This window comes from Festucalex cinctus, chromosome 2, assembly GCF_051991245.1.
Source record: "Festucalex cinctus isolate MCC-2025b chromosome 2, RoL_Fcin_1.0, whole genome shotgun sequence".
NCBI lineage: Eukaryota > Metazoa > Chordata > Actinopteri > Syngnathiformes > Syngnathidae > Festucalex > Festucalex cinctus.
The window spans coordinates 24,584,950-24,612,949 of record NC_135412.1 but is presented as its reverse complement, the minus strand read 5'-3'; the positions used below and the strand labels follow the sequence as shown (position 1 = coordinate 24,612,949).

Sequence of the window (28,000 nt, the reverse complement as noted above, 5' to 3'; positions counted from 1 at the left end):
CGGGCCCTGAAAGAAGCTTTGCAAAGAAACATCAACTGAACAACCACAAAGTGGGAGCTGGCGGAACAGTCCGTGAAATGTAAAGTCAGTCGAAATATAGGAGGCGTCAGAAAAGTTCCAGGACATATTTTTAAAACGGGTTCCCTTCCGCTTGGGAAAAGAGGAAAAATGACCACGTCAGGTGAGTTTAAGACTCCAGTAGGGCAAAATTGTTCTCAGCCACAGGGTATCGCGAGCATGTGTGTTGTCATGGTGAAGCATCACAACTCGCACCTCTTGTCACACTCTGAATGAGGTAAACGTTGCAGGATCTCTTTGTGGACATGCTGCTTGATTTTCTGAAGGCTTTGAAATATATCTTTGTTGAAACACCTCAGAGACCTGTCATCTGAACACCTTCCTTCTTTGAAATGACCAGGAGGGGTGACATCTCACACAATGGAATTTTGTGAAGGAGTTCATTCAAAGTTGTAAACATTGTGACATCACCAGCCATTAAAGTTAATATCAGACAGGCACCGGTTATACAACCATGGTTTTGAAACAGAATATATTACGTAACGCATTAAGGCAGACAATTCAAATGGGGTTCTTCGGTTATTTACAGTCAAACATCCTAGTCGAGAAAACTAGCACTTGCGAACTATTTTGGGCATCGCACAAAAAATCTGGACCCCCGATAATGAATCATGAAAGGCCCCCAGTGGCATTTCCCGAGGACGCATACTATCACAAATGAAAACATATTGAATAGACCCGTCCCATGTGACGTCACGTTTGCGCGCCATGTGCAAAGGCATCCATGTTGGAAGGCACGCGGTCGAGTTGTTTAGATAACGGAGGCTAAATAGTCGCTAAGTCCGTTTTGTGTTCACAACAAATGGTGAACGCCCGTACTGTTTACAGTTGCTCTAATCGCTCAACTAGAGATAAGAAATCATTTCTTCTGATACCGGCAGTGATTGTAAACGGGGTGTGTGCGTGTGTGTGTGTGTGTGTGGGGGGGGGGGGGGGGGGGGGATTAGTTGAGCGAGAGAATACATGCATGTTGGCCATCAAATCTTCAACGTGACCACTGTACAGTACACCATCATAACATACGACTTAGAATATGCTCAGATCACTTTATAACAGGTACCGTTTCTTTTCCCATGTGCAGTGGGTAACATGAACCTTTAGTGTAAATTTGAGACAGACGTGATGCTTATCTGCATTCCCATGCAGGCATTGCCGTTTGACATAAATCTGTTCATAGAGATACGGATATTGACGTCACGTGTCCCAAACTGGGCGTTAGCGCCGCCATTTTGGCAGCATAGAGAACACGTCTCCCACTTTGAGTAAACAGCAAACGCCACACTTTAAGTCATGTCGCTGTATCCATTGAAGTTATTAAATGAAGGAAAAAGACGTGATCAGGCACTTTGTACATGGGGGCTGAATCAGCAGATGCTAACTTGCTTGAAGCTAGCCTTCTCCGAGGCTAGCTTCAGGCAAGTTACCACACACAAAATGTGGGGGAAATAATCTGCTTTGTTTGTTTGTGCTGCAACAGTTTAATAGACATTACACAGTTGAATTCAATAGCTGACCATACAGACCTTTTACGGCAGAAATGACGGCGGCAGCCGAATTAGTAGATGCTAAGTTGCTAACGTACCAAAATAACACTGCAAAGACTTGCGTGAAACTGCTAACTTTGGGGCATATTCACTAAAGGTTTGTGTCGCCTTTGCACGGCGCTACTCGGTAAAAATGGAGCAATCCGGGAACGCGTAATTCACTAAACACGCACAGATGGGGAAACCCGTCACTAAGTGCTCTGCCGAACAGATCGCACGACGGTACGCCGGTGTTAAATTTGCGCGTATGTAAATTGGGTAATTTGCAAACATTTGATGCAAAATATGCCCACCCCAATGCAAATGAGACTCATTGATATACAGCGTCTAATTTGCTAACGCCAGCGCAAACAGCCGCACGGAGTTTGCGTGACACAAATAACGTTTATGGAAAGCATGTATAAACCTGCCGTAACCTCGATCCCGGGATCGTGACAGCAGTGCATGCCATTTGCGGCACAACATGCACGGCAGAGAGGAGAGAGAGATTTTTCTATGTTGGTTTAGGACACATAACGTAACCTGGGCTGATCGCCAACGGCGGGAAGGCATTTTACAATAATTTTTACGTGCAAGATGAATACTGTACGCCAATGCCAACCTCTGAAAATATATTTTTAAAAAACAATCGTACCAATAATTTGTACTTTATTAATGAATGACGTCGTCGTCATCCTCTCTGCCCTGTACAGCTTAATGGCGCTATGAAAGCTTACTCTCGGTCCAACCTCGCTTTCTGATCATGTCATCGTTCCCGCAACTGTTAGTATAACAATCATGTTCTTGGCACAAATCCATTGCCATGTGTGGTAAATCAGTTGCAAATTTGCTCCAAGCTGTCAGTTTTGTGGGCGTTTTTGTGCCGGTATATGATTAGAGCAATATCCTTAGTGAATAGGTGGGTAACTGGGCGCAGACTGCGGGTGCAGTTGTGGTGCAATATTTCGCGCTATTACCGGACGCAGCGCATTCTTAGTGAATATACCCCTCAGGTGGCATTTTGACCACACATAAAGGGGAAATCAATCCGTATAGTACAAACTTGTAAAGCCTTTGTTTGATTAAAAGATAGGGGGTAATTCCACTAGCAGCGTCCCCGAGTCAGACCGATGAGGGACACTGGGATGCAAAAGGAATAGACGGGAAGGATCTTTCTTCACTCAATTGGTGCTACAAGCAGGTTCTTAAATGACCGTCACTCCATTAGTTTGGGTCACACGTACGTCTGCTAGCAAAGCTTCATGATGCTTCCGTCTGTTTCCTCGCTTTCAGGATGTTGACAAAATAAATGTGTTCTAGAAATTTTCAATTGTAGCTTCTTTTACGTCCGTTTGGATCTTTCTTTTCTGTCTGGAAGTTGGGACGTGTGAACGGAGGTTTGCAAGTGTACACTTCCCTCTTCTCGAGCTTTGCAATTGTGTTTATTTTTTATTTATTTATTTATTTTTTTCCTATAAACTCCATTAGGACAGTTAAAAATGGCACATAGTGCAACTGTGGTTTTGTCACTTCAGGCTGAAAGCCATTTAAAACAATGCTTGCAAGCTTTAAAGTGTGCAGTTACGCAAACACTTTCAGCACTCCGCCATTCAAAATGATAGCTACTTTGGTAGCCACACTTTTTTTGTTTGCACAAACGTAATGCGCACTTTGCTTCTTGATGTCATGGAGGAGTAAACCTCCATTACCCACCGTTTCTACCTTTTGCATTTGAAACAAGTGCTGCTGATTCCACTTGGAATCCAAGTCAAGTGGTTGCATGATTCACAAAAAACAATGAAAACAAATGTCTTCTTTTTTTTTTCCATTGCTGTTGAGTTCTTGATGGCACAAGAGTATAATAAAGTCAACATGTTCCTTGAATCCACCAAATCCAATGCAGCTTGATGGCACACCGCACATCTCGCTCAGCTCTCACTATCTTTAGCAAGCATCTTTCGTTTTGGCCCGGTACTCAGCAAACTTCTCCTCATCTTCCTTCTTGACGCCGGCATGCGAATTAGAGTTGGCGACAGGCGGAAACTCGCAATACGCCGGCGGCAGGCACGGCACCAATTGCAGCCCGTCGCTGTTGTTGATGAGCTGCACGCAGCTGTAGAGATCCTGCGGGGGGCAGGTAGTGGAGAGGGCGGGTGGTGGGGGCGCACTTGGTTGTCCCATCATGCTGTAGCTGCTTGCCGGCACGCTAACTACCTCCGGCCACGGGGATGACGAGAAGGGTTGAGGAGGAGATATGCAGTACGGGCTCGGCGTGAACGCTGCTGGAGGCTGGCTCGCGACTTGGTGAGGAGTTTCGGGGGCCGTCAAGTCGGCTGGGGCGATGAGGGCATCCGCCGCCTGGCTGGGTGGCTCGGTAGGAATGGGGCAGTCTTTGGCGGAGGCCAGATAGATGTTGTCAGGGCTTACCTGCTCCCACATTTCGGTGTCCATGAAGCTGGGCGGCAAGTAGCTGTGGAAATTAGTCAGCTGTCGGTTGATTTCATCCAAGTTCCCCTTCTGAGGACAGAGTGCCAGGAAAAAAAGTGGGAAGTGACCAAGTATGACTATGATTACTTTTACTCGCGTCATTTGAGTAGAGATTAGAATTTAATGATCCCCTTTTCAGCAAACTTTTGACAAGTGTGACATCACTTCCGGTCCCACCCCTTTTACACAAAAATGGACACATTTCCTATGATGCCATACACCCCTTATGCCCAAATATGGACTTCTTATGACATCATACTTCAGGTGGCTGAGAACAAGTTGGGACATTTCCTGTTTAGACCCCGCCCCTTCTGCCCAAATATGGACTTCCATATTTGGTGAAAAGGACGGAAGTTATGTCATCCTTTGGTGAGATGCCAAATAGGGCGGGATGGGGCGGGACTTAGACCAACAGTGAAGGCTTTGCTAGCCCAAATATGGACTTCCATATTTGGGTAAAATGGGTGGGATCGGAGGTGACGTATTCCTTTGGTAAGCTGCCAATAGAGGCTGGAGGGGGCGGGACTTAGACAGGAAATGAAGGCGCGGGACTGGAAGTGACGTCACATCTATCAAAAGCTTGATAAAAAGGGGATAGTAATATTCTCTCTTCTATTCCTTCTTATAGGTTGCATTGCTTTATTTTTTTAACACTAATTTGATGAAAGTTGAGTGGACAATCCAGAAAAAAACCTTGTAAAAATTCTTCCCTTGTTTTCCAAAAAGCGGGTATTGACAATTCCGAGCTTACATAAGTCAAAATGGCGGTCAACTCCGTGAAAGGACTTTGGATTGTTGTAATTTGATATGAGACGATTATTCTGATTTCAAAATTAGATGAAATGTCATTTGACCACTATGACAATCTAGCCAGTTTGTATGCTAGTCACATACAAGAGCAATACAATTCAACCTTTGTTTTCACCGTGTAAAGGAAGCGTTGCATTGTGTAATATCAGAAATGCTGACAATTGACCAGAAGACTAGCAAACTCAAACAGAGGGAAGGGACCTCAAGCACCTGATATAGTTCAGGTGTAACTCTGAAATTGCAACATTTTAGCATTCTACAGGTCCGTCTATCCTTTTAATTGTTGAATTTTTAACTTATAGTTTTAATTGTACATTCCAAAAAAACACTCCATTACGATGAAGTCATGCTACCAACACAGCGGCCGTTATCGTGTCTAATGTTGCTAGCTTAGTATTGCTAGCGCTGCAACTTTGTGGACACTAGATGTGCGTTCTGTGAGACTATTACAAGTGAGGCTATATTCACATCTTGCTAGTGGGTTTATCACTACAAAAAAAAACTTTTACATTAATAGAATCATTCTTTTACTTTAACATTTAAAATATATTGTATTTATTTAAATACAGAGTGTGAGTACGTTCGCCACCGACAGTAAGCAGAAGACGGAATGCGCGTTACCTTCAAAAGCAGCGGGTCGATGCCGATGATACGTGGTTTTGGAATAGGGGGCCAGAAGAAGTCTTTCACTCTGAATGGCAAAACGGTAGGATGCGAGAGTTAAAAGAGAAAGCGATCCAGGAGCCTTTCCTCTTACAATTGGAGTGAATTCTCACCTCCCACGTTGCGGAATGAAACGCACGGTGATGACCAGCAGCGCCACGGTGCAGATGCTCGTCACCAGAATCAGCACCAGCAGTTTGTCTGCTACAAGTGAAGAAAACACAGTCAAAATGATCAGAAACACTGACCTACATTTGCAACCTAAATTTGACTCCATTCAATTATATTAGTTTATTTCCAATAGTGTGTTGCCTTCATTTGGTGGTCTTTCTCTTGGTTTCCTGTTTCCAGTACATTAGATTTTTTTTTTTTTTTTTTTTTTAAATCTAATCAGATTTAAGCCTTGGAGTGTTGCCAAGTTCATCTAAACTGTTAGTGTCTTCAGAATCAGAAGTGCTATTCCATGTAACTAAAGTATGTAGCATTAGCATTATCAGTTCAGACTCATGGATTTATATATGACTGGTCTGTCAATCAGACCTTTGTGGTTGAAGTTTGAGGGAAGCCATCTAATGTTGCCACTTCTGCTATTTTTTTGGGCGAAAACACTTTCATCGGGGTGTGTTTTATGCTAGGATCCCTGTATTGAGTAATGAGAACCTCGCAAAGAGCGAACTTTTTGCATGTTGATGCTGTTTGCCTCGAACATGAAGAGTATATTATCTCAATATTGTGACTCACAGAGGTTAGGTTTACATTTCACAGCGATTTTTTTAGGGCTTTACTTTGACTTGGTTAGTGCTGTCGGCCTGTCACTATCAAATATTTTTAGAACCGATTAATCTATCGATTATTCAATTGATTAAGGGACTAATCGATTTCATTTGAATGTTCCTATTACAAAAGCATTTTCCCCCCGATTACTGTTTATTACGTAATCAGTCTTGTCTATTTCGTACTTCGTATTGATATAGCGATTAAAAAAAAAAAAAAAGTGTGATTGATGTTGTACTATGTTACCGGTTCAGTCATTGTTTTCCAAAGTAAAAACAGATGTTTGCAAATGTCTTGATTAAACACAGAAGATAATCAAGCTTCTTTCATGAAGGACTACAGAAATCAACTCATGTTGATATGCTGGATTTGGACAATTTTGAATAAAAAAAATGGAAAAAAAATTACTTGATTATTAAAATAGTTGTTGATTAATATGATAATCGATTACTTGTCGATTAATCGACGCAAGATGGCCACCGGAAGCTTCACTTCTCCCAATGGCAAAGAAGTGTTTGAGGCAAAAGTAAACAAAATGGCTGATTGTGATAAATTGTTTTTTATGTTGGTCCTCAAAACTCATGTTGACCTCCAACAAACTTAACTTCTCGCAAATTTGCTTCATTTATTGTTTTTATCTTATTTTATAAGCATTCCCTTCCAGTTCACCGTATAATTTTATGTAGGGAGATAGTGGCATACTGTCATGTACATTATATGTTAAGTGAAATTATGTTGAATATTTATGAATGAAGAAAGGTATCTAGTTTTATACTCAAGTAAATTGTCTTTTACCATCCACGGTCTGTATTTCGGAAGGCTGAAACCATTGCAGAATGACGTCACATGTAGTCCGTCGGTGAAGTCGGGGTCCTTTTTTTTTTTTTTTTCCTGGACTTCGCAAGTAGAATTTCCGAGTTCAAGGGGGCGTTCCCGTACACACTTCCTGGTTTGAACTCGGAAAAGTCCGACATCCAACCATCCTCGAATGCAGCACAACAGTCCAGTCACATGTAAGTCCGTGTTCAGACTTCAAATTCCTCCTCACAGGGCCAGAGATGACATCATCATTTTTCTGTCCTCTATGTTCGATAGTTAATTTTTTGTATTTTTTTTGTATCATGTTATTTAGATTAATATTGATTGTGAATGTAAAGTGCTTCAAATGAGCCATGGTTGCCACTTTGCATAGTATTGATGTTTTTTTGTTTTTTTTTTGCAAGGTTGTAAAAAGTGACGGCATTATCAGGTGGATGAAGTCCGTTAATTCAATTCGCTACTGCCTCAGCATGCTCACGTCGTACCTGCTGGCGCCCGGGCAGGAATGCTCATCAGCACCGGCTGGCTCCAATCGCTCCACAGGCCGTAGTTTTGCGAGCGGCAGCGTACGCGGAGCACGTAGTCGTTGATGGGAAGGCCGAGCAGCTTGACGTGAGGCTCTCGCAGCGACTGCTTGACCTGCAGGCCGCGGGGACAAAAAAAACTGAGCTTAGCATCCCGACCAGGACTTTTGCTGTCTCTCTTCTTTTACCTTCCACTTGTCCGGCTCGCTAACTTGTCTGTACTGCAACTCGTACACCAGCGTGATCCAGCCGTACTTGAGGTCCGAGGGCCTCGGGTACGCCCACGAGAGCAGCACGTCATGGCCGACCTCGTCCCCGCCGGCATCCATCAGTTGGTACGTTAGGTTGACCGGAGCATCGGTTTGAACTGGAAAAGAGAATCGAGCAAAACATCTGATGCTTTGCCTTTCAACTTGTGAGGTTAAACTTAGTTGACAAATGTTTTTCCTCGCCAAATTTTGTTCCCAGTCTTTCTCTGGCATCACTAATATATGAATTTTTACTATTCGCAAGCCAGCCCATTCCTATCTATCATCCTCGCTTGGTGAAAAATCACATAGAATTTATTAGACATGATTATAAATGCATTTAAAAATAAAATAAACCACAAGCATATAGGGTCCACTGTATATTACTGCAGCTTACTGATTAAAAAAAAAAATCTCATTGAGATTAAAAATCTCTTTTCCAAGAGTGACCTGGCCACAAGAGTAACAAAGACATACGGAGGTTACAATAATAAACAGAACAAAGGCCATAACGCCATATGCACATATTACACAATACAGTATGTACAAAATACTAGTCATTATATTAATTAGGGCTGTCAGGCGATTAAACTTTTTAAGTGTAATTAATGGAATGACTTCAATAGTTAACTCACGATTAATCACAAATTTTATCTGTTCTAAATGTACAATAAAATGTGTGATATTTTTTTCTAAGTTTTCACACTCTTAACATAAAAGTGGAAAAATAATAATAGAATAGAAAAATTGAAATATGGCTGCATCTTTTAGTCACCGATACAGTGATTTCATCATAATTCATAAAATTGAGTTAAAATTAAAAAGATGTACTAAAAAAACCAAGTGTGATAGTGATTTGTGTTGGGGTCATTTTTCTGCCACTAGATGGCATGATTGCATTTGTAAGACGGTGGTGACAGCTCAGTTCATTTTTCTTTACATATTAAGAGCAATCTAATTTTTAACATGAAGTAAACTTGTGAAATTTTGCACATTTTTCAAATTGTAAAATACAACTTGGCCCCAATCTCCACAAATATATGCATTATTATTACATTTATTCCTGCTAAATTTTGACCTGGCCTGGACATGTCTACTGCATTGCGAATGGAATTCCCCCAGTACAGACTTTCCAAGTAAGGGGCGGTCATTAATCGCTTGTTAAAAAATTAGTGTAGTTGAAGGAATTTTAAATTAACTCAAAATTACCATACTGATTTTGACACCCCTTATATTAATATCAAATAAATTTAAAAACTAAAATATATATTTAATCATTTATATTTATATACTAAATATAAATAATTATATACTAAATTTAAAACAGTGACATTGTTCAATAGCATTAGTAGAAGTCACAGTAGTTGAGTAGTTGTGAAACTCTGATTGTGTTTTGTTTACTGTGATTGTGTTGTTTCTGTGTTTATAAAGTACAATAAAATCAACTGTAGATGTTTGTTTTTTTTAATAAAGGAAAAGAAAAAATATATTTTTTGTTTGTTTGTTTATTGGCAGGGTAGGCTGGGGCAAATGAATGAGATTTGATTCATAACAATGGGGAAAGATGATATGAATGTTTTGAGTTCTGAGCGTGGTCTCAAAGCAAATTAACGTCGATCTTATGGCACCAATGAAGTCTTTTTCACTTTTTTTTCTTCACCATTTCAATTCCTGTGCACTATCTTTCCCCAATACGGTCTATTGGCAATAAATGTGAAGTTGACATCGTTTCCTTACCAATGTCGGCCACATCCAGGCAGTGTTGCGTTGAAGTGATGTTTTGGCGCGCCGTTCGGGCGGTGACGTTCATGCAGTAGACGTTCCATATGAATGTGTGGCTGCTGTCAAAATGGCAGCTGCTGGCACCGGCGCTCGCGTAGTCCGGACACTCACGTTTGGGCCCTTTACTGAAAGGAAACAAAGAATGATTCATCACTTCTGATTCATCAAATGTTTGTGTCATTATTCCATTTCCGAAGATAATAAACGTGTTTCATACTCTCTGGAATAGGTGAGCACGTATGTCACCTCCTCTCCGTCCGTCAGGTTGGTGAGCGGATGCCACCAGCAGGTGAACACCTCCATGTTGGGCGAGCGGCATTTGTAGATGTTAGGCCTGGTTGTCACGGCAACTTCACCTGCACGCGAGGAGTCGTTAACGTTCTTATTCATTCAGCCGCGCAAGATGGACTTGAAGGGAGTTCACCATTCAACAGTTAGCTTTGACTTTGCACATGTTGGATAACGCAGCTGTCATCAAACACGCAAGCGCCGACAAGTCGCTCCACCGAGCAAAATTGATTGCCACCTACGGGCGGCGGGAATTTGGCGGCCGATACCAATAAATAACCATCAGAGTCAAGCAGGCAGAAGTGAGACATGTTTGATCACCTGGTCTCGAGTCCATCTCGCAAAAAAAAAAAAAAAAAACGTCTTTGGGAGCTTGGTGTGATCTATGACGGCATGTTGTACGTGGGAAGCTTCAGAATTCGTGGAATATTGATCATTAGGAGGAGGGATAATTATTTCTATTTCAAATATGGCCTGCAAGACCACACATGGTTCGGTTATTATCTACTGTATAATAGGCCACCGAGCGTTTACATTTGTTTGCAAAAATATAACAAGAGACCAAAACTAGTCAACTCAAATCATCAGTTTATTTTGTATTTATGTATCCAATTAAATAAATAGATAATTGATTTGTTGAAAATACATTACAAACACGTTTTAGTCTTCTGTCTGCAGCCATGCGTTGGTATTACCAATGATAATCTGTTCTCAATTGCCAAAAACTGGAGAAATAAAGGTTAAATAAGCGGTTCAGACAATGTATGGATGGATGAATACATAAATAAATGTAAAATAAAAAATGTTTTATATTGTATACATTTAAAATAAAAAAATGTATACATTTGTCACATAACTTGATTGTAATGTGAATTATTACTTCAGTGTTTTTTTTTTTAATAAACTCAAAAAGATACTAAAAAAACTATCCATCCATCCATCCATTGTCTTGACCGCTTATTCCTCACAAGGGTCACGGGGGCTGCTGGCGCCTATCTCAGCTGGCTCTGGGCAGTAGGCGGGGGACACCCTGGACTGGTTGCCAACCAATCGCAGGGCACACAGAGACGAACAACCATCCACACTCACACGCACACCTAGGGACAATTCGGAGCGCCCAATTAACCTGCCATGCATGTCTTTGGAATAAGGGAGGAGACCGGAGTACCCGGAGAAGACCCACGCGGGCACGGGGAGAACATGCAAACTCCACCCAGGAAGATCCGAGCCTGGACTCGAACCGGAGACCTCAGAACTGGGAAGCCGACGTGCTAACCACTCGACTACCGTGCCGCCCCTAAAAAAACTAAATTATTTTAATATTTTTTTTTTTAATTAATCGAGTAATGAGATTAGAAATAATAATAAATTCCATTCCTTAATTCAAAAATCAGGACATGATTTCAAATTGCCAGCGCAGCAAAGGTGTGAACATGAATTTACTGATTTGGTCCATAACATGTCAGAAAATAGGCAAAAATGTTTCTCTTTTTTTTTCTAAAGTAAAAGCAGATGTTAGCAAATGTCTCATATTGACACGAAGCGAGGAGGTAGGACTCAGACGCAGAGTGTAAGTTGGCCAACAAGGCTGCAGCTTTAATCCAATGAAACTCAAATCGCCTCGCAAGGAGGGAAAAAAGGCTGAACAAAAAGAGCTCCAAACGGGAGATACAAAAAAGGGCACTCAAAAACAGGGACAACAAAAGGCGCTCCACAAGGGAGGAAAAACAGGGCAAACTAAAGGCGCAAGACAAGGCAAGGCTAGACATCAAACAAGGACGGTGGTACGAGGACTGAGAGGACGCTTCCATGCACTGAGATATGTGACACTTCGGCAACGAGGAGAGAATTCAGGTGGCTTTTAGTTCCGGGTTGATTAGGAACAGGTGGTAGTGATCATGGGCGTGGACCGGTAATCAGTGAGGCTGCAGGAAGGGTAAGTGACCTGGGGTGAGAGTGGAGTCAGGACTATCAAAATAAAACAGGAACATGACTGTAAAAACAAAAGCATGAACCGCCACTCTGGTGGCGGCGTGACAGTACCCCCCCCTCAATGGCCGGCCCTTGACGGCCTTTCAGCAAGGAGTCCAAAAACAAGGGCGGGCGGAAGGGGGCACGGAGGAGGGAACACGACCCACCCATCCGTCCCAGACAAAAAGGCAGTTCAGGAGGGCGTCCATGACGCCAGACGAGAGTCCCGTCGGGACCGTTCCGAAGGCCTTTTCCTAGCGCCGGATCAGGTTTGGAAAGTACCAAGGGGATCCCGTGGATAGTTTCGACTTGGTAGACCTGGCAGACTTGGCAGACTTGGCAGACTTGGCGAGGCGTGGCAGACGTGGCAGACTTGGCGTGGCAGGCTTGGCAGATTTGACGAGGCGCGGCAGGCTTGGCAAACGTGGCAGAATTGGCGTGACAGGCTTGGCAGACCTGGCGAAACGTGGCAGAATTGGCGTGACAGGCTTGGCAGACCTGGCGAAACGTGGCAGAATTGGCGTGACAGGCTTGGCAGACTTGGCAAAACGTGGTGGGCTTGGCAGGTGACTTGGCGTGAGGCAGGAGACTTGGCGTGAGGCAGGAGACTTGGCGTGAGGCAGGAGACTTGGCGTGAGGCAGGAGACTTGGCGTGAGGCAGGTGACTTGGCGTGAGGCAGGTGACTTGGCGTGAGGCAGGAGACTTGGCGTGAGGCAGGAGACTTGGCGTGAGGCAGGAGACTTGGCGTGAGGCAGGAGACTTGGCGTGAGGCAGGAGACTTGGCGTGAGGCAGGAGACTTGGCGTGAGGCAGGAGACTTGGCGTGAGGCTGAAGACTTGGCGTGAGGCTGAAGACTTGGCGTGGCTGACGTTGACGACTTGGCGTGGCTGACGTTGACGACTTGGCGTGGCTGACGTTGAAGACTTGGCGAGAGGCAGAGACTTGGCGAGAGGCAGAGACTTGGCGAGAGGCAGAGACTTGGCGAGAGGCAGAGACTTGGCGAGAGGCAGAGACTTGGCGAGAGGCAGAGACTTGGCGAGAGGCAGAGACTTGGCGAGAGGCAGAGACTTGGCGAGAGGCAGAGACTCGGGGGCTTGAGACGGTGACTGGCGAGGTTCAGGAGCGAGAGGCTCAAGCGTCACCTGGTTGACCGTGGCTGAGGATGCACTGGTTGATGACTGTTCCAAAACGTGATCCATACAGTCCATTCCCCATTCCAGTACGTTTCCGGAGTTCCAGTCGATTCGGGGGTTGTGTTGACGTAGCCAAGGGTGTCCCAGAACCAAAGTGGGTGTCGAAGCTTGGATTACATGGAAACGGAGGTTTTCGATGTGTTGTCCTATTCGTACTTCTAGGGGTTCGGTGATATGGGTGATGCTGAAGAGCTCCTTGCCATTCAGGGCTCTGGCCTGGATGATCCGGGGAAGGGGTGCGGTGGTGGCTCGTACTTGCTTAACGAGGCCCCAGTCCATGAGGCTCTCGTCGGAACCGGAGTCGATGAGTGCTGGCATGTCAATGGTCATAGCATGGTGGCGTATCTGGGCTTGCGTGATTCTTTGTGTCTTAGCAGGTCGGGGTGACGGGAAACTCACCGGTGAACCTCTCTTCACGGTGCAAGTTCCAACCCGATGACCAAGTTCACCACAGTAGTAGCAGCGGCCTTCTTGGCGGCGACGCTGTCGCTCCTCTGTGGTTAACTGGGCCCGACCAAGCTGCATGGGTTCCTCGTCATTCCCACTGACCTCCCTCGCGGAGGATGACTGGGGAAATGCATATCGTGGAGTCTCACTTGCCAGTGGATGCTGGAGGGGTCCAGAACCGGGTATCCCTTGGAGTCCGCTGCTCTGCTTGAGCTCCCGCCTCCGATGATCAGTGCGGATGGCAAGCGAAATCAACGAGTCCAGGTCGCCGGGTAAGTCACTAGGAAGCAAGAGTTCCTGCATTGAGGTTGTGAGTCCCTTTAAAAAGTGATCATAGAGAGCTGTGTCGTTCCAGCCACTCTTGGCTGCTAGAGTTCGGAATCGGATGGCATAATCATTGACCGATTCTCTGCCTTGTCTGAGATAGCTGAGTTCTCGCGTCTTCTCTCGATCCATGTTGACTGGATCGAAAACTTGGCGGAGAGTCATGCAAAACCCGGCTGCGGTTGAGCAGGTCGGGGAGTTTCGTGCCCATTCCGCGGTGGCCCAGTCCCTGGCTCGTCCCGTCAGGTGGGAAATCAAGAAGGCCACGCGGGAACGGTCTGTGGGAAATGCCTGTGGTGAGAGTTCGAAGTGAATGTCACATTCGGTCAGGAATGCCTGACAATGTCCTGGTTCTCCCGAGTATCGCTCCGGGGAGGCCAGTCTCATTCCAGCCCCGGTCAAGGCTGGAGTCGGGATCGGGTATTCAGCTGCTTCCGGTTTCGTGACGGTTGGCGAGGAGTGTTGCAGGTGGTTCACCAGCTCCTGCACCCGTCCAGCAAGTTCATCTATCCGGATGACCATGGCTTGCTGGCCCTCCTCCAGGTGCGACAGGCGGACAGCCTGTTGCCGAAGTGCAGCCACCAACTTCTCCGCTGGGTCCATGCTGGCCGAAGTGTACTGACACGAAGCGAGGAGGTAGGACTCAGACGCAGAGTGTAAGTTGGCCAACAAGGCTGCAGCTTTAATCCAATGAAACTCAAATCGCCTCGCAAGGAGGGAAAAAAGGCTGAACAAAAAGAGCTCCAAACGGGAGATACAAAAAAGGGCACTCAAAAACAGGGACAACAAAAGGCGCTCCACAAGGGAGGAAAAACAGGGCAAACTAAAGGCGCAAGACAAGGCAAGGCTAGACATCAAACAAGGACGGTGGTACGAGGACTGAGAGGACGCTTCCATGCACTGAGATATGTGACACTTCGGCAACGAGGAGAGAATTCAGGTGGCTTTTAGTTCCGGGTTGATTAGGAACAGGTGGTAGTGATCATGGGCGTGGACCGGTAATCAGTGAGGCTGCAGGAAGGGTAAGTGACCTGGGGTGAGAGTGGAGTCAGGACTATCAAAATAAAACAGGAACATGACTGTAAAAACAAAAGCATGAACCGCCACTCTGGTGGCGGCGTGACACATATGTATTCAACACCAAGATAATCAGTCTGCTTTTCTTGGCAGACTGAATATTTACATTTAAGAGGCTGAAATTCAGAGAATTTGGATAATTGGAAGTTAAGCAAAAGGTCGCTAAACCACTTGTATCAAACTCAAGACCCGGGGGCCACATCTAGCCCACTGTATTATTTTATGTGGTCCATGAAAGCAAATGATGTGCCTCGACTTGATGCTACTTGCAAAAATAACAAAATTGCAAATTGTTTTGTTGAGGCATTGCAAATCTTTTTTTAGTTGTTGTTACCCATTTTCCTTTTAAAATGAATGTAATACATTTTTATTGGCCCCTGTTTTCAAAACTATTCATCAATTTGTTGCGTATATGTAATATGAGACCATCATACATTTGTTTGGATTCACAGTCATAACAGCCCTCTGAAAGAAATCAACTATGATTTAGCCCGCAACATCAACAAGTTTGACAGCCCTGCTCTAAAAGATTCAACATTGATCAAAAATAGTTGAAGATTAACTTGTTCATCAATTAGCTGTCGATTAACCTATTAAAGTAGCACTAAGGAACTTTTCAACCTGAATAAAAAATGTTATTTTTGCACCTCAAACATGTAGGCAGAAGAAAGTTGCTTGACGAAGTCGCCTCCATTTTTCTGCTGGCTGCGATTTTTTACATTCAACAGAGACAAAGTTTGATTTTGAAGCCTCATTTTACACACATTTTTTTGTTTTTTTTGTTATTACTCAAATCTTGCAGGCTTGTTACCAACATTCTTCTTTGTGGGCGTGTAAAATGTCCATGTCATGCTTATTCTCACATAACAGTAACTTTCACTTGCATGGGATAAAAAGGTTGAATCAAGCAGCCGCCTCCCAGAAGGATAATGGCACCGCCCATTTGATTTGTCTCCTTCATGAACAAAAAAGTAACTTCCTAAGCGTGGCCCCGTCGCCATGCTGGGACTCACCTGCTGCTTGTTTGTCCTCATATAGGCCGTCCAGTTGCCGGATTGTGTCGCCGCCCACCGTGGCAAGCAGCAGGCAGAGCAGCAGGCCCAGCATCTCGCTTTCGCCGCACAATCTGATCTGTCGACAAAACAAAACAACACGGACTGCTGAGAAAGAAGATGGCCAACAGCAACGGGAGCGTCCCCCCGATCATGAGACATATCACAAGGATGAACAACCCCCCCGCCCCCCTCCCTCCCCGTTGACCCGCTCCTCCCTCCTTCATGTTGCCAATATTAAATTCATCTAATAGAACCGAGTCAAGAAACAACATTTTAGATAAACAAGATTACAGTAAAGGCAGCAGTTGGTTACTCGAAGTTGACTTCTCTGAGCTTCTATTTTATTTGTTTGAAAGTCACTCTCTATTATGCTCTGATTTTTTTCTTCTCATATTCCATGAAGATGGTATTCTCGGACTTCAACCAACCAGCAACTACCATCCCAATTGCAAATATAATCAATCATTCATTGATTTGAAGCAAGTTGTAACATTTCATCAACACGAGCTCTGCTTTCAGCCCGAATGAGTTGTTCATCCCTTAAGCTTCATTAAACTCCTCCTTATTTTGGAGCTTAAAAGGGATACTTGACTCATTGTGCCATTTAAAGCAGTAAAAAGTGAGACAAAATATTCACTTTTACTGCTGACATTTGTTGAATGAGTCAAGTATCCCTTTAAAAGTTCCTTACTTTAATCAGCTCCAATAGTGTCCACTTGTATGGAGGACCAAAACTGCCGAAATTACAAATAAATAAATAAATAAATAAATAATTTAATTCTATGTAACTCTTGGAGTTAACTTTATGTTACTGGTTTTTTTTCTGTTTTTATTTGTTGTTTTTTAAATGGTATTCATGTAAATTGGATTGACTGGTATTTGTGTTATTAATCTAAACTCAATAAATGGGAAAAAAAAAGTAAGAGACAAAATGGCTGCCCCTTAAGATGGATAAAACTCGGTCGATTTTTGAGCTCAATTAATATTCCACAAACGCAATACTAATCACAATGTCGTGTTTAGTGCAGGGGTGCCCAAGTCCAGTCCTCGAGTGCCAGCATGTTTTCGATGTTTCGCTCCACCAACACACCTGATTCATGAGCGAGATCGTTATCAGGCCATTCTGCAAAGCTTGCTGACGAGCTGATCATTGGATTCAGCTGCGTCGGAGGGAGGAGGGAGACATGGAAAACATTAGTGGGAGCGCATAGAACATATTGTAAAGAAAATCTATGACTGAGATTGCATTTCTTTTGTTAGTGGCAAGCACCTTTTGAAAATTAATAGAACAATAGCTATTGTTATTTGACTCCAATCTGTTATGTAATAAGAATGGAAAGGCAATTCTACATTTCACAGTCAGAGAAAGCCGGACTAGAAAATGACTGACAGCCCTGCTCTAGTTTGCAGTATCTTTCAGGTGTTTAGAAGATCATCCTGTACATTCGACTGTTACTAATTAACAACTTGTGCACGTGTGGTTGCGGTACAGTAAGGCCTCATGGGCAGCCCATAAACTGACCTGCAGAGCTCAAAGTATAACCATGCAGACATGTGGACCATCAACATCTCCCTTATCTAACAATTAGTCAGTGCACTTCAAGTGAAACATCCGTCAAAGAGCCTCTCTGTCCATAATCGTCATCGTCACAATTCCCAAGTTCAGCTTGCTTGCCACGGTAAATGTTCCAGCAAGCGCATTTGGAATCCCCTTGAGTGTTGGTGGCTTCTTCTTCTTGTTTCCACTAACAAACTCGTGTCAGACGCAGAAAGCGATTAAGATTAATGAACAGTATTAAAAAGGCCGGCGGCAGGGCCCGAATAAAAGGAGTCAAACATCCTGCCTCAGACAGGAAGTTGCACATCAGCTGATCATGGCCATTTGAACGATTTTGGAGAAGATGGGGGTCTTCTTAACGAGGCCGTCAGCCTGGTTGAATCTGGGATGGGACATTCCAGCACATACGGAAACACTCGTGTATGTATGTGATACTGTTCATTTCATCAACAAAAAATAAACAAAAATAATTTGGTCAACACACATTTTTCACCGGACTCAAACTAGACTAGACTAGACTAAACACTAACTGGGACTAAATCAGTATGCATTTTCATCAACTAATGAAGACGAGACCAAAATGTACTTCACTTAATAAAACTGGACTATAATCGATGGGCATTTTAGTTAATGAACAAAAACGAGGCAAAATTACTAGGGATGTACCAATCCCGATCATTTGATCACGTCATTTTCAGCTGATCGGTATCAGGAGAAAATGATCGGGGTTTTCATTTTTGGCAGTTTTATTTTATTATTATTATTATTTTAGGGTCTACAAAGCAACAAAAATCATCCAGTGGTAGACATATTGCCAAACAAAATATTTTATTTATTTTAATTCATTATTTTTGTGCACTTCTGATGGCACCCCTCAAAATTACTGGAATGGTCTCTTTTTTTTTAATTTGAACAAATTAAAATAAATAAATAAATAAATTTGGAAGCACTTTTATCCGCCTCCTTAATACTTTGCCGAGGAATCGGATCGGGACTCGGGATCGGCAGATCCTCAAAATCAGGTGATTCGGACTCAGGTGCAAAAAAAAAAAAAAAACGTGATCGGGACATCCCTAAAAATTACCTGATTTTGTAAGATCTTGTCTCTGCTAATCTGTCACGTCTGTGACACACAGCACAAACACATGGTACAGACAGGATATATATATATATATATATATATATATATATATATATATATATATATATATATAGTTATAACTTAACATTAATGGCTATAATGTTCCAAAAATAATGTTAAGCGACTGCTAACTCATGCTAGCTAACTTACTAGCATGGAGCCATAACAGCCACTGTAATTGTGTGTGAAGTTGTTTTCATCAAAAAGATGATAAAATATTGTGTGAAATAGTTTCAGATTCGAATAGGTTCAATAAATCTGCTGACAAAATATATATATGCAGGCGTAAAATGGTTGTCCTGATTAAAACTAGACTAAAATGTTGATAGTCTTTGTTGACTAAAACTAGATGAATAATATTACATTTTCTTGGACTAAAATAAATACTAAAATGCTATATTTATAGTAGACTAAAAATGGACTAACTAAAAATGTGTTAACTAGCTGTGATTAAAAACTAACAAGCGTGACTGAACTTGGACTAAAACTAAGACTAAATTTAAAAATGGCAGACAAAATGAACACTCGTGTGTGGTCTTTCGTTTATTAGCAAATGGGACTCATGTTAAAGTGCATTAATGTCCTATGATGACAGGTCTTTTGTAGCATCACTAAAATTTGAATTGGATGTCATGAGATTAAGTTGGTTCAACAGTAGGATCACGTCTATACCGAGAGCCTACAGTACAAATGTGTGCGTGCGTGTGCGCGCCTTGAGATGAAAATCAAATCATGTGGATATTTTTCCTGTGAAGGAACTTCTCCCCTCTGAGTGTGGTTTTGTAAGAATTAAGGAGTTGCCATCTTATATAAGGATGAAAAGAAGTGCTGGATTTCTTGGAAGTTTACAAATTAAACCACACTTCCACAAACCTGCCACCAAAACTACAGTACATTTGTTTTTTTGTTTTGTTTTTTCCCCAAGCCCGAGAACTCAGCATTTTCCTGCTCGCTTTCCCCCCCAAAATCTCATCTGTGATGATCACATGTCATTGTGACTTCCAGGCTGAAACATTGACGCAAAACATTTTAATTGACCGGACGCGCCGAAATGACAATGACACTTTTGTCTTTTATAAGCAATTTTCCTGAACCAAGCGTACCAAATATTAGCCTCAATGGACATTGTGCCTCACTTTTGTTGGTGTTTTAGATTGAACCTTCGCAGAGCCGGTGAACGTTCACAAATGTGTTATGAAAGACCTATATGCATTTATGATTAACAGAAGGATGAAAATCCTCAGAAAAGGCAAACAATGTCTTAGATGAAGCTAGAAATGAATGAAAAAGACAATACTTGTGAGTTTGATCCTCAACCATTGTGACCATGTTGAAGTGCACCCTTAAAGCTGTTGGGTCAAAAATTGGACCAGCCAAATACTTGCAACAATTTTACAACCCAAAATGGGTCCTTTCGGGGGGGGAAAAAAAAAAAAAGATTGTTCTGTACAAAAGTACAGAATGTTGGGTCAACTTGACCCAAGTTAGTCGGGTTGGTGCGATTTTTCACCCAAATTACGAGTATTATAATAACCTTATTAGTATTTTATAGTATAGTACAGTATTGTAATAACCTTATTTATTGATTGATTGAATTTTTATTTTTTATTCTATTTTTCTTCTTCTTATTATTATTATTATTATTAATTTAATCTCTGGTGTAATAACCTTATTTATTGATTGATTGAATTCTCATTTTTCATTTTATTATTATTATTGTTATTATTAATTCAATCTCTGGTGCAATAACCTTATTTATTGATTGATTGAATTATTTTTTTATTTTATTATCTGTTCTCATTGCTGCTGGACATGTAAATTTCCCAGAGGGACCATCCCAAAGAGATCAATAGAGTCAAGTCTAAGTCTAAGTCTATTCAACTCGAGAAGTTCACAATCAATATTGCGATAAATCGTGATACTTTGTCTCCCAATAGATTATCAATATGCCTACGCAAGTATTACGATATTTGTAGTTAATATACAGCCTCTATAACGGCTCCATTGTTCATGACTTATTGAGCAATTACCTGGCAGGCCACTAGGGGGAGCGCCTCATAAGAGTAGCGGAGAAATGTACGGAAGTCTTCAGGTGAGGAAGATCATCAGCTTACTTTTACTTGTGTTTATCTGTCCAGCAACTGACTCACTTTTGCATACGTTTCAATGAAAAATGTAAATTATATCTTCAATGTAACATTTTAAAACATATTTTATGTTTCAACTTTTTGAAACATACAATTTTTGAGGAATATTAATATTGATTTCAGTGGATTTAATATTGAAGTCATTTTATTAATTTACTTTTGCAGTGTTACACAAAAAAATTGTATCACGGTTTATAAAATGAAACAATTGACTATGTAACTGATATGTTGCATGACAATTGTGTCTAAGAAAGACACAAATTTGTTCACAGAAAGAAGACATTTGTATTTGTTTAAAAAAAATGCTAAAGTACTCAGTGTGAAGAAGACACCATTTTTAATTAGGGATGGGCGAGTACCGATACCAGGTATCGGGCCGATACCAGCTTTTTTTCAAGTACTCGAGTACTCGTGACGCAGATGAGTACAAGCGACCGATGGCAGAGGGAGAAGACGTTAAGTGAGTCTGTGATGGTTCTGTTGTCTCTCTAGCAGTTCCAGAGTGTGGCAGGAGGCGGCGCCAACCTCGCAGGCAGAGGCCTGCTCCCACACCTGAGGCTCATCAGCCTGATGAGCCAACAACCTATTTAACCAGCCCCTCCTTTGGTTCTGTGCCGGAACATTCCCTTGCCATACCTGCTACGTTTGCTTGTCTCCTCCTGCCACACCCTTGTTGTGTTCTAGTCCCTGGTCTCCGGCTTGTAGTGGTTTTTTGTTTCTCGTTCTACCGGTCTATTAAGACGGCTCTTTCTGTTGCTACTTTGGTCCCTAGTGTTTTATGTTGCTACTTTGCGCTTTAGTGTTTCTTCATCCCTGAACAAGGTGATTTTTGGTTGCTACTTTGTTTTCTAGAACTTTTTCCCTGAGCAAGGTGATTTTCTGTTGATACTTTTGTGAACAATAAACTGTGGACTTTGTCTCTCACTCTGCATCCTGGGTCCTGGCCTTGCTTTGCCTCACGGCACATAACAGAATGTTCCGGCCATAATGGACCCAGCAGAGTCAGAGCGCTTAAGGAGTGCGCTTTCGGCACAAGGAGCACTTGTGGGACAACACCAATCAACCCTGCAACAAGTGATGGACCATCTACAGCAACTCACCACCAGTGTGGACCAGCTGAACAAGCAGATGGCAGCCATGAGTCACCAACTGCCGTCGTCCAGCTCCTCTGGTTGCTCGCCCTCTCCATCGGCGGCAACCCCTCCAGCCTCCCAGCCGTCTTCTCCCAGAGAGCCATTTATTCCGATTCCTGCTAGGTATTCTGGAGACTTAGGCACATGTGCTCAGTTTTTGCTACAATGTAGATTAGTGTTTAACCAGCAACCCAGTACTTATGCTACTGCCCAGTCAAAAATCGCTTTCATTATGAGTCTGTTATCAGGACAAGCGGCCGCTTGGGCCTTGGCAATCACAGAACAAGGATCGGCAGTGCTAAATGATTATGAACAGTTTACCGGAGAAATGAAACGCATTTTTGATCACCCGGTGCGAGGCAAGGAAGCAGTTGGCCAGTTGCTGGATCTGCGTCAAGGTAGCCACTCTGTCTCTCAATATGCATTAACTTTCCAGGTTCTGGCAGCCAGTAGCGGATGGGGGGACTCTGAGCTACAAACTATTTTTCAAAAGGGGCTCGCTGGGGAGATAAAAGATGAGTTGGCTTTAAGGGATGAATGTAACTCACTAAATGACCTTATTACATTAGCAACACGGATGGACAATCGGCTCAGGGAGAGACGGCGGGAGAGGAAGATGGACATGGCTCGTCGCTCGTCAACTTTCTCACCGTCCAGCTCAACCGTCATGGGGAACTCCACCGCCTCATCTCCGAGCACCGCTCCTGAACTCCATTCCAGCACGACACCTCGCGACGAGCCCATGGAGTTGGGCAGGGCTCGACTCACCCCTGTCGAACGACAGCGACGCATGAGGAGCCGACTGTGCCTGTACTGCGGCCAGGGGGGCCATTTCTTGGCAAGCTGCCCCGAGTTGCCAAAAGCCGGGGCTCACCAGTAGGAAGGGAGGCACTGGTGAGCCGAATATCTTCCCCCTCGTCCTCCCAAATACAGGTACCAGGTATGATTCACACGACACTTTGCTCGTTACCTGTCCAGGTGCTGATAGACTCCGGAGCCGATGACAACTTCATAGACATTGACTATGTTAAAAACAACAATCTTTCCCTGACTCCACTGACCTCCCCCAAGAAAGTTCTTGCAGTCGACGGGAGGCTTCTAGAAAGGGTTACACACAGAACCACACCCATTAAACTGACACTCTCTAGTAACCATCATGAAGTAATTGAGTTCTATGTGATTTCCTCCCCCCTCAACACCGCAATTCTAGGGATTCCCTGGTTGAAGCTGCATAACCCCCACATAGACTGGTCCACAGGCACAATTCGGAACTGGAGCAACTATTGCCATGCCCACTGTCTAAAGTCAGCCCTACCTGCCAGGGGTCCTAACTCTCCCCACTACTCAAAAGATATTGACCTAAGTAACGTCCCCAGTGAATACCACGATTTAAAGGCAGTTTTCAGAAAGGACTTGGCGTGCTCCCTTCCCCCACATAGACCCTATGACTGTGTTATAGAACTGCTCCCTGGGGCTCCACTCCCAACACACAGACTATACAACTTAACCAAACCCGAACGGGAAGCAATGGAAAAATACATCACCGACTCATTAGCTGCAGGACTTATAAGACCGTCTTCATCTCCATTAGGCGCAGGGTTTTTCTTTGTGGAAAAGAAGGATAAAACTCTGCGTCCTTGCATTGACTACACTGGCTTAAACACCATCACAGTTAAAAACAAGTACCCTCTGCCGCTCCTGGACGCTGCATTCAGCCCTCTCCACAATGCAATGGTGTTCACCAAATTGGACCTCCGAAACGCCTACCACCTGGTAAGGATACGCGACGGCGACGAGTGGAAAACTGCCTTCAATACCCATTTGGGACATTTTGAGTATTTGGTCATGCCCTTTGGGCTCACAAACGCTCCAGCAACATTCCAGTCATTTGTGAATGATGTACTCAGAGACCTGCTCGATAAGAATGTTTTTGCATATCTAGACGATATTCTCATCTTTTCTCGATCACATGAAGAGCATGTGGGGCACGTAAGAGATGTCCTGCGGAGGTTACTAGAAAACAAACTGTATGTTAAAGTTGAGAAATGTGAATTTCATGTTTCCACTGTTAATTTCCTGGGCTATGTGATAGAAAAGGGGCAGCTCAGGGCCGATCCCTCTAAAATCGAAGCGGTTAAAAATTGGCCTCTGCCTACCAATCGGAAGCAGCTGCAACGTTTCCTTGGATTCGCTAACTTCTATAGGAGATTTATCCGAAACTATAGTAGTATAGCTGCTCCTCTCACGTGTTTGACCTCAAACAAACTTCGCTTCGTGTGGTCTGCCGATGCTCAATGTGCTTTTAACCGTCTGAAAGAACTCTTTGTTAATGCCCCTGTTCTCGCCCACCCAGATCCCGAGCAGCAGTTTGTGGTAGAGGTGGATGCGTCAGATTCAGGAGTGGGGGCCGTCCTCTCTCAGCGCCTGCCTGCGGACCAAAAACTACACCCCTGTGCTTACTTCTCCCGCCGGCTTTCCCCGGCGGAGCGCAACTATGATGTGGGCAACCGCGAACTCCTGGCAGTGGTCCTAGCCCTCCAAGAATGGCGGCATTGGCTGGAGGGTGCAACTCATCCCTTCATTGTTTGGACGGACCACAAGAACTTGTCCTATCTCCGCACCGCCAAACGACTGAACTCTCGTCAAGCTCGTTGGGCTCTCTTCCTCGGACGCTTCAACTTCACCCTCACCTACCGCCCCGGCTCCCGAAACCTGAAACCTGACGCCCTCTCCCGGCAGTTCGCCTCTGGAGAGGAAGAGAGGGACTCAAGCACGATCCTCTCCCCTGAGTGTGTGGTCGGGGCGATGCGGTGGCGAGTGGAGAAGAAAGTTCAGGAGGCACTTGACAACCAACCAGTTCCAAATGAATGTCCTCCAGGGAAACTGTTCGTGCCACCTGCCGCCAGGACTCCTGTGCTCCTCTGGGGACATACCTCAAGAATCGCTTGCCACCCTGGGATCCACCGGACACTCTCCCTGATCCAACAGCGCTTCTGGTGGCCAACCATGGCTGCCGATGTTCGGGCTTTTGTTGCGTCATGCTCAGTTTGCGCCCGCAATAAACCTTCTCATCAAGCCCCGGCAGGCCTATTACGCCCCTTGCCCATCCCCTCTCGGCCATGGTCGCATATCGCGGTGGATTTCGTCACGGGACTTCCCCCATCCGAGGGCAATGACACAATCCTTACCATCGTCGACAGATTCTCCAAGTCAGTTCATTATGTCCCCCTCCCAAAACTCCCCACCGCCTTGGAGACTGCTAACCTATTGGTCCAACATGTATTCAGGCTCCACGGAATCCCCACAGACATCGTGTCGGACAGGGGTCCACAATTCACCTCTCAAGTCTGGAAGGCTTTCTGTCGGGCACTGGGGATCTCTCCCAGTCTCTCCTCCGGCTACCACCCCCAAACCAACGGTCAGACGGAGCGTGCAAATCAAGACCTGGAAACAGCTCTGCGCTGCGTAGCCTCACGCCTTCCTGCCTCCTGGTCCGCGCACCTCCCATGGGTGGAATACGCGCATAACACACTGATCAGCACTGCCACAGGCATGTCCCCATTTAAGGTGACCTCGGGCTACCAACCCCCTCTGTTTCCCAGCCAGGAGTCCGAGGTTGCCGTCCCGTCCATCCATGCCCACTTCCGCCGTGCCAGACGAGTCTGGAGGGAGGCTCGAGCAGCGCTGTCCAGGACAGCGGAGCGCAACCGACGCCTGGCTGACCGGAGGAGAACCCCAGCCCCCGACTACCAAGTGGGACAGCGTGTCTGGCTTTCCGCACGTGACCTGCCCCTTCAAGTGGACTCCCGCAAAATGGCTCCACGCTTCATTGGCCCTTTTCCCATTGACAAGATCATCAACCCGAATGCTGTCCGACTCCGGCTCCCGTCATCCCTCAGGATCCACCCCGTTTTCCACGTGTCTCTCCTGAAACCGGTCGTGGATAGCCCCCTCCAGCCACCCGCCCCACCGCCACCTCCTCCCCGGATCGTTGATGGACACCCTGCATACACCGTGAATCGCATCCTTGATGTCCGCAGGCGGGGCAGGGGGTTCCAGTATCTCGTCGACTGGGAGGGGTACGGCCCGGAGGACCGCTCCTGGATCTCACGTGCCCTCATTTTGGACCCGCAACTGCTGCGTGAGTTCTATGCCCGTAACCCTGATAAGCCTGGTCGAACGCCGGGTGGCGTTCCTTAGGGGGGGGGTACTGTGATGGTTCTGTTGTCTCTCTAGCAGTTCCAGAGTGTGGCAGGAGGCGGCGCCAACCTCGCAGGCAGAGGCCTGCTCCCACACCTGAGGCTCATCAGCCTGATGAGCCAACAACCTATTTAACCAGCCCCTCCTTTGGTTCTGTGCCGGAACATTCCCTTGCCATACCTGCTACGTTTGCTTGTCTCCTCCTGCCACACCCTTGTTGTGTTCTAGTCCCTGGTCTCCGGCTTGTAGTGGTTTTTTGTTTCTCGTTCTACCGGTCTATTAAGACGGCTCTTTCTGTTGCTACTTTGGTCCCTAGTGTTTTATGTTGCTACTTTGCGCTTTAGTGTTTCTTCATCCCTGAACAAGGTGATTTTTGGTTGCTACTTTGTTTTCTAGAACTTTTTCCCTGAGCAAGGTGATTTTCTGTTGATACTTTTGTGAACAATAAACTGTGGACTTTGTCTCTCACTCTGCATCCTGGGTCCTGGCCTTGCTTTGCCTCACGGCACATAACAGAGTCCTCTTTGCCTGTAACTTGCGCTAGCTTGCAGCAGTTTTTCACCAAAACTTCACCGGTTTGGAAACACTTCAAAATTGTGAATCTTAAACTAAAAGAGCATTTTTGTGTTTTATTTTGAGCGTTAAGACTATTGAAGAGTGACTGTGCTGTTTTTTGTCAACATTAAAGTAAATATATTTGTTTAAAAATATCTTTTAGTGATTTTTTTTATTTGTCAAAATGTACTACTGGTATCGGCAGTTGGTATCGGTATCGGTGAGTACTGGGGGTCTGAGTATCGGTATCGGTATGAAAAAAAGTGGTATCGAACATCCCTAGTTTTAATGTTGTGTTTCAGTGATGGTACAAAAAGAAACCATTTTATCATCGAAAAAATCATCAGTTTTTGCCTTGAGTTGTTTCGTGGATTTATTACATCACCAATATATCGTGAGATAATCGTTATTTGTGAGCCTTGTACCACATATCGTATTGTATTGCGAGGTACCCATAGGTTCCCAACCCTAATACTAAGTACTGATACCACTACTATTTTTTAATACCTAACATTTCCCCCAAAAAACAATAACAGATCATTTTAAAGACCTACATATCCCAATATAGCATTTTATATTTTAACATTGCTTGAAATGAATGCCAATTTTCTATTCATCTCATTCTGATTTTCTATTTCACAAACGGCCGCAAGAAGCTGCCGCGATGAGTACTGATATCTTGAAATTAGGCCGGATATCGGTATCGGTACGTACACATCCGTATTAACTGAACCCCCAGTTGCTCCTGATGCAACATAATCAGTAGGTAAAATAAGGAGAAAGTTTTAAAGCGGCCAGCACTGTACAATTGAAAGCCCATTTACTCACAGTATATGCATTTTTAAAGAAGCCACTTTGAATTTATGACCCATAGACTAAATGCATTGATTAGGCATTGAATCAGTAATTGACAGTGACAGTTGCGGTGGCGATGACAATGAGCCAAAAATAAAAAAAAATTCACCAAGTTACATCACTTTCTATTGATTTATAATATCCTGCCAATTGCTTTTAAATAAATGATTATATATGGCGGGAAACAAAGGACTCATCTTGTTGTGAATGAAGCTGATCGAGTGGACCCACCTTCCTTCCTGTAGAACTACTGGCGAATTCAAGCGCCTGTTGCCTGTTTGCGGGTTCAAATTCCTCAAGTCCGTTCCCGCTGTTGATGCAGCCGGCAGAGCGAGCGGCTGTTTGGC

At 44.2% G+C, this 28,000-nt stretch overlaps 1 protein-coding gene across 1 annotated transcript; it reads right to left on the bottom strand.

Annotated features, from left to right (window-relative positions):
• Positions 1-8: 8 nt before the first annotated feature.
• On the bottom strand, positions 9-27,992 carry crfa4 (cytokine receptor family, class I receptor 4). Its single transcript, XM_077513969.1, has 9 exons — positions 27,885-27,992; positions 16,023-16,140; positions 9,926-10,064; positions 9,664-9,833; positions 7,867-8,045; positions 7,640-7,793; positions 5,675-5,765; positions 5,520-5,589; positions 9-4,118 (listed from the first exon to the last, which is right to left on the bottom strand). The coding sequence occupies exons 2-9, from the start codon at positions 16,114-16,116 to the stop codon at positions 3,546-3,548; spliced, it is 1,470 nt and encodes a 489-aa protein (XP_077370095.1). The 5' UTR covers positions 16,117-16,140; positions 27,885-27,992; the 3' UTR covers positions 9-3,545.
• Between the last annotated feature and the right edge of the window lie 8 nt (positions 27,993-28,000).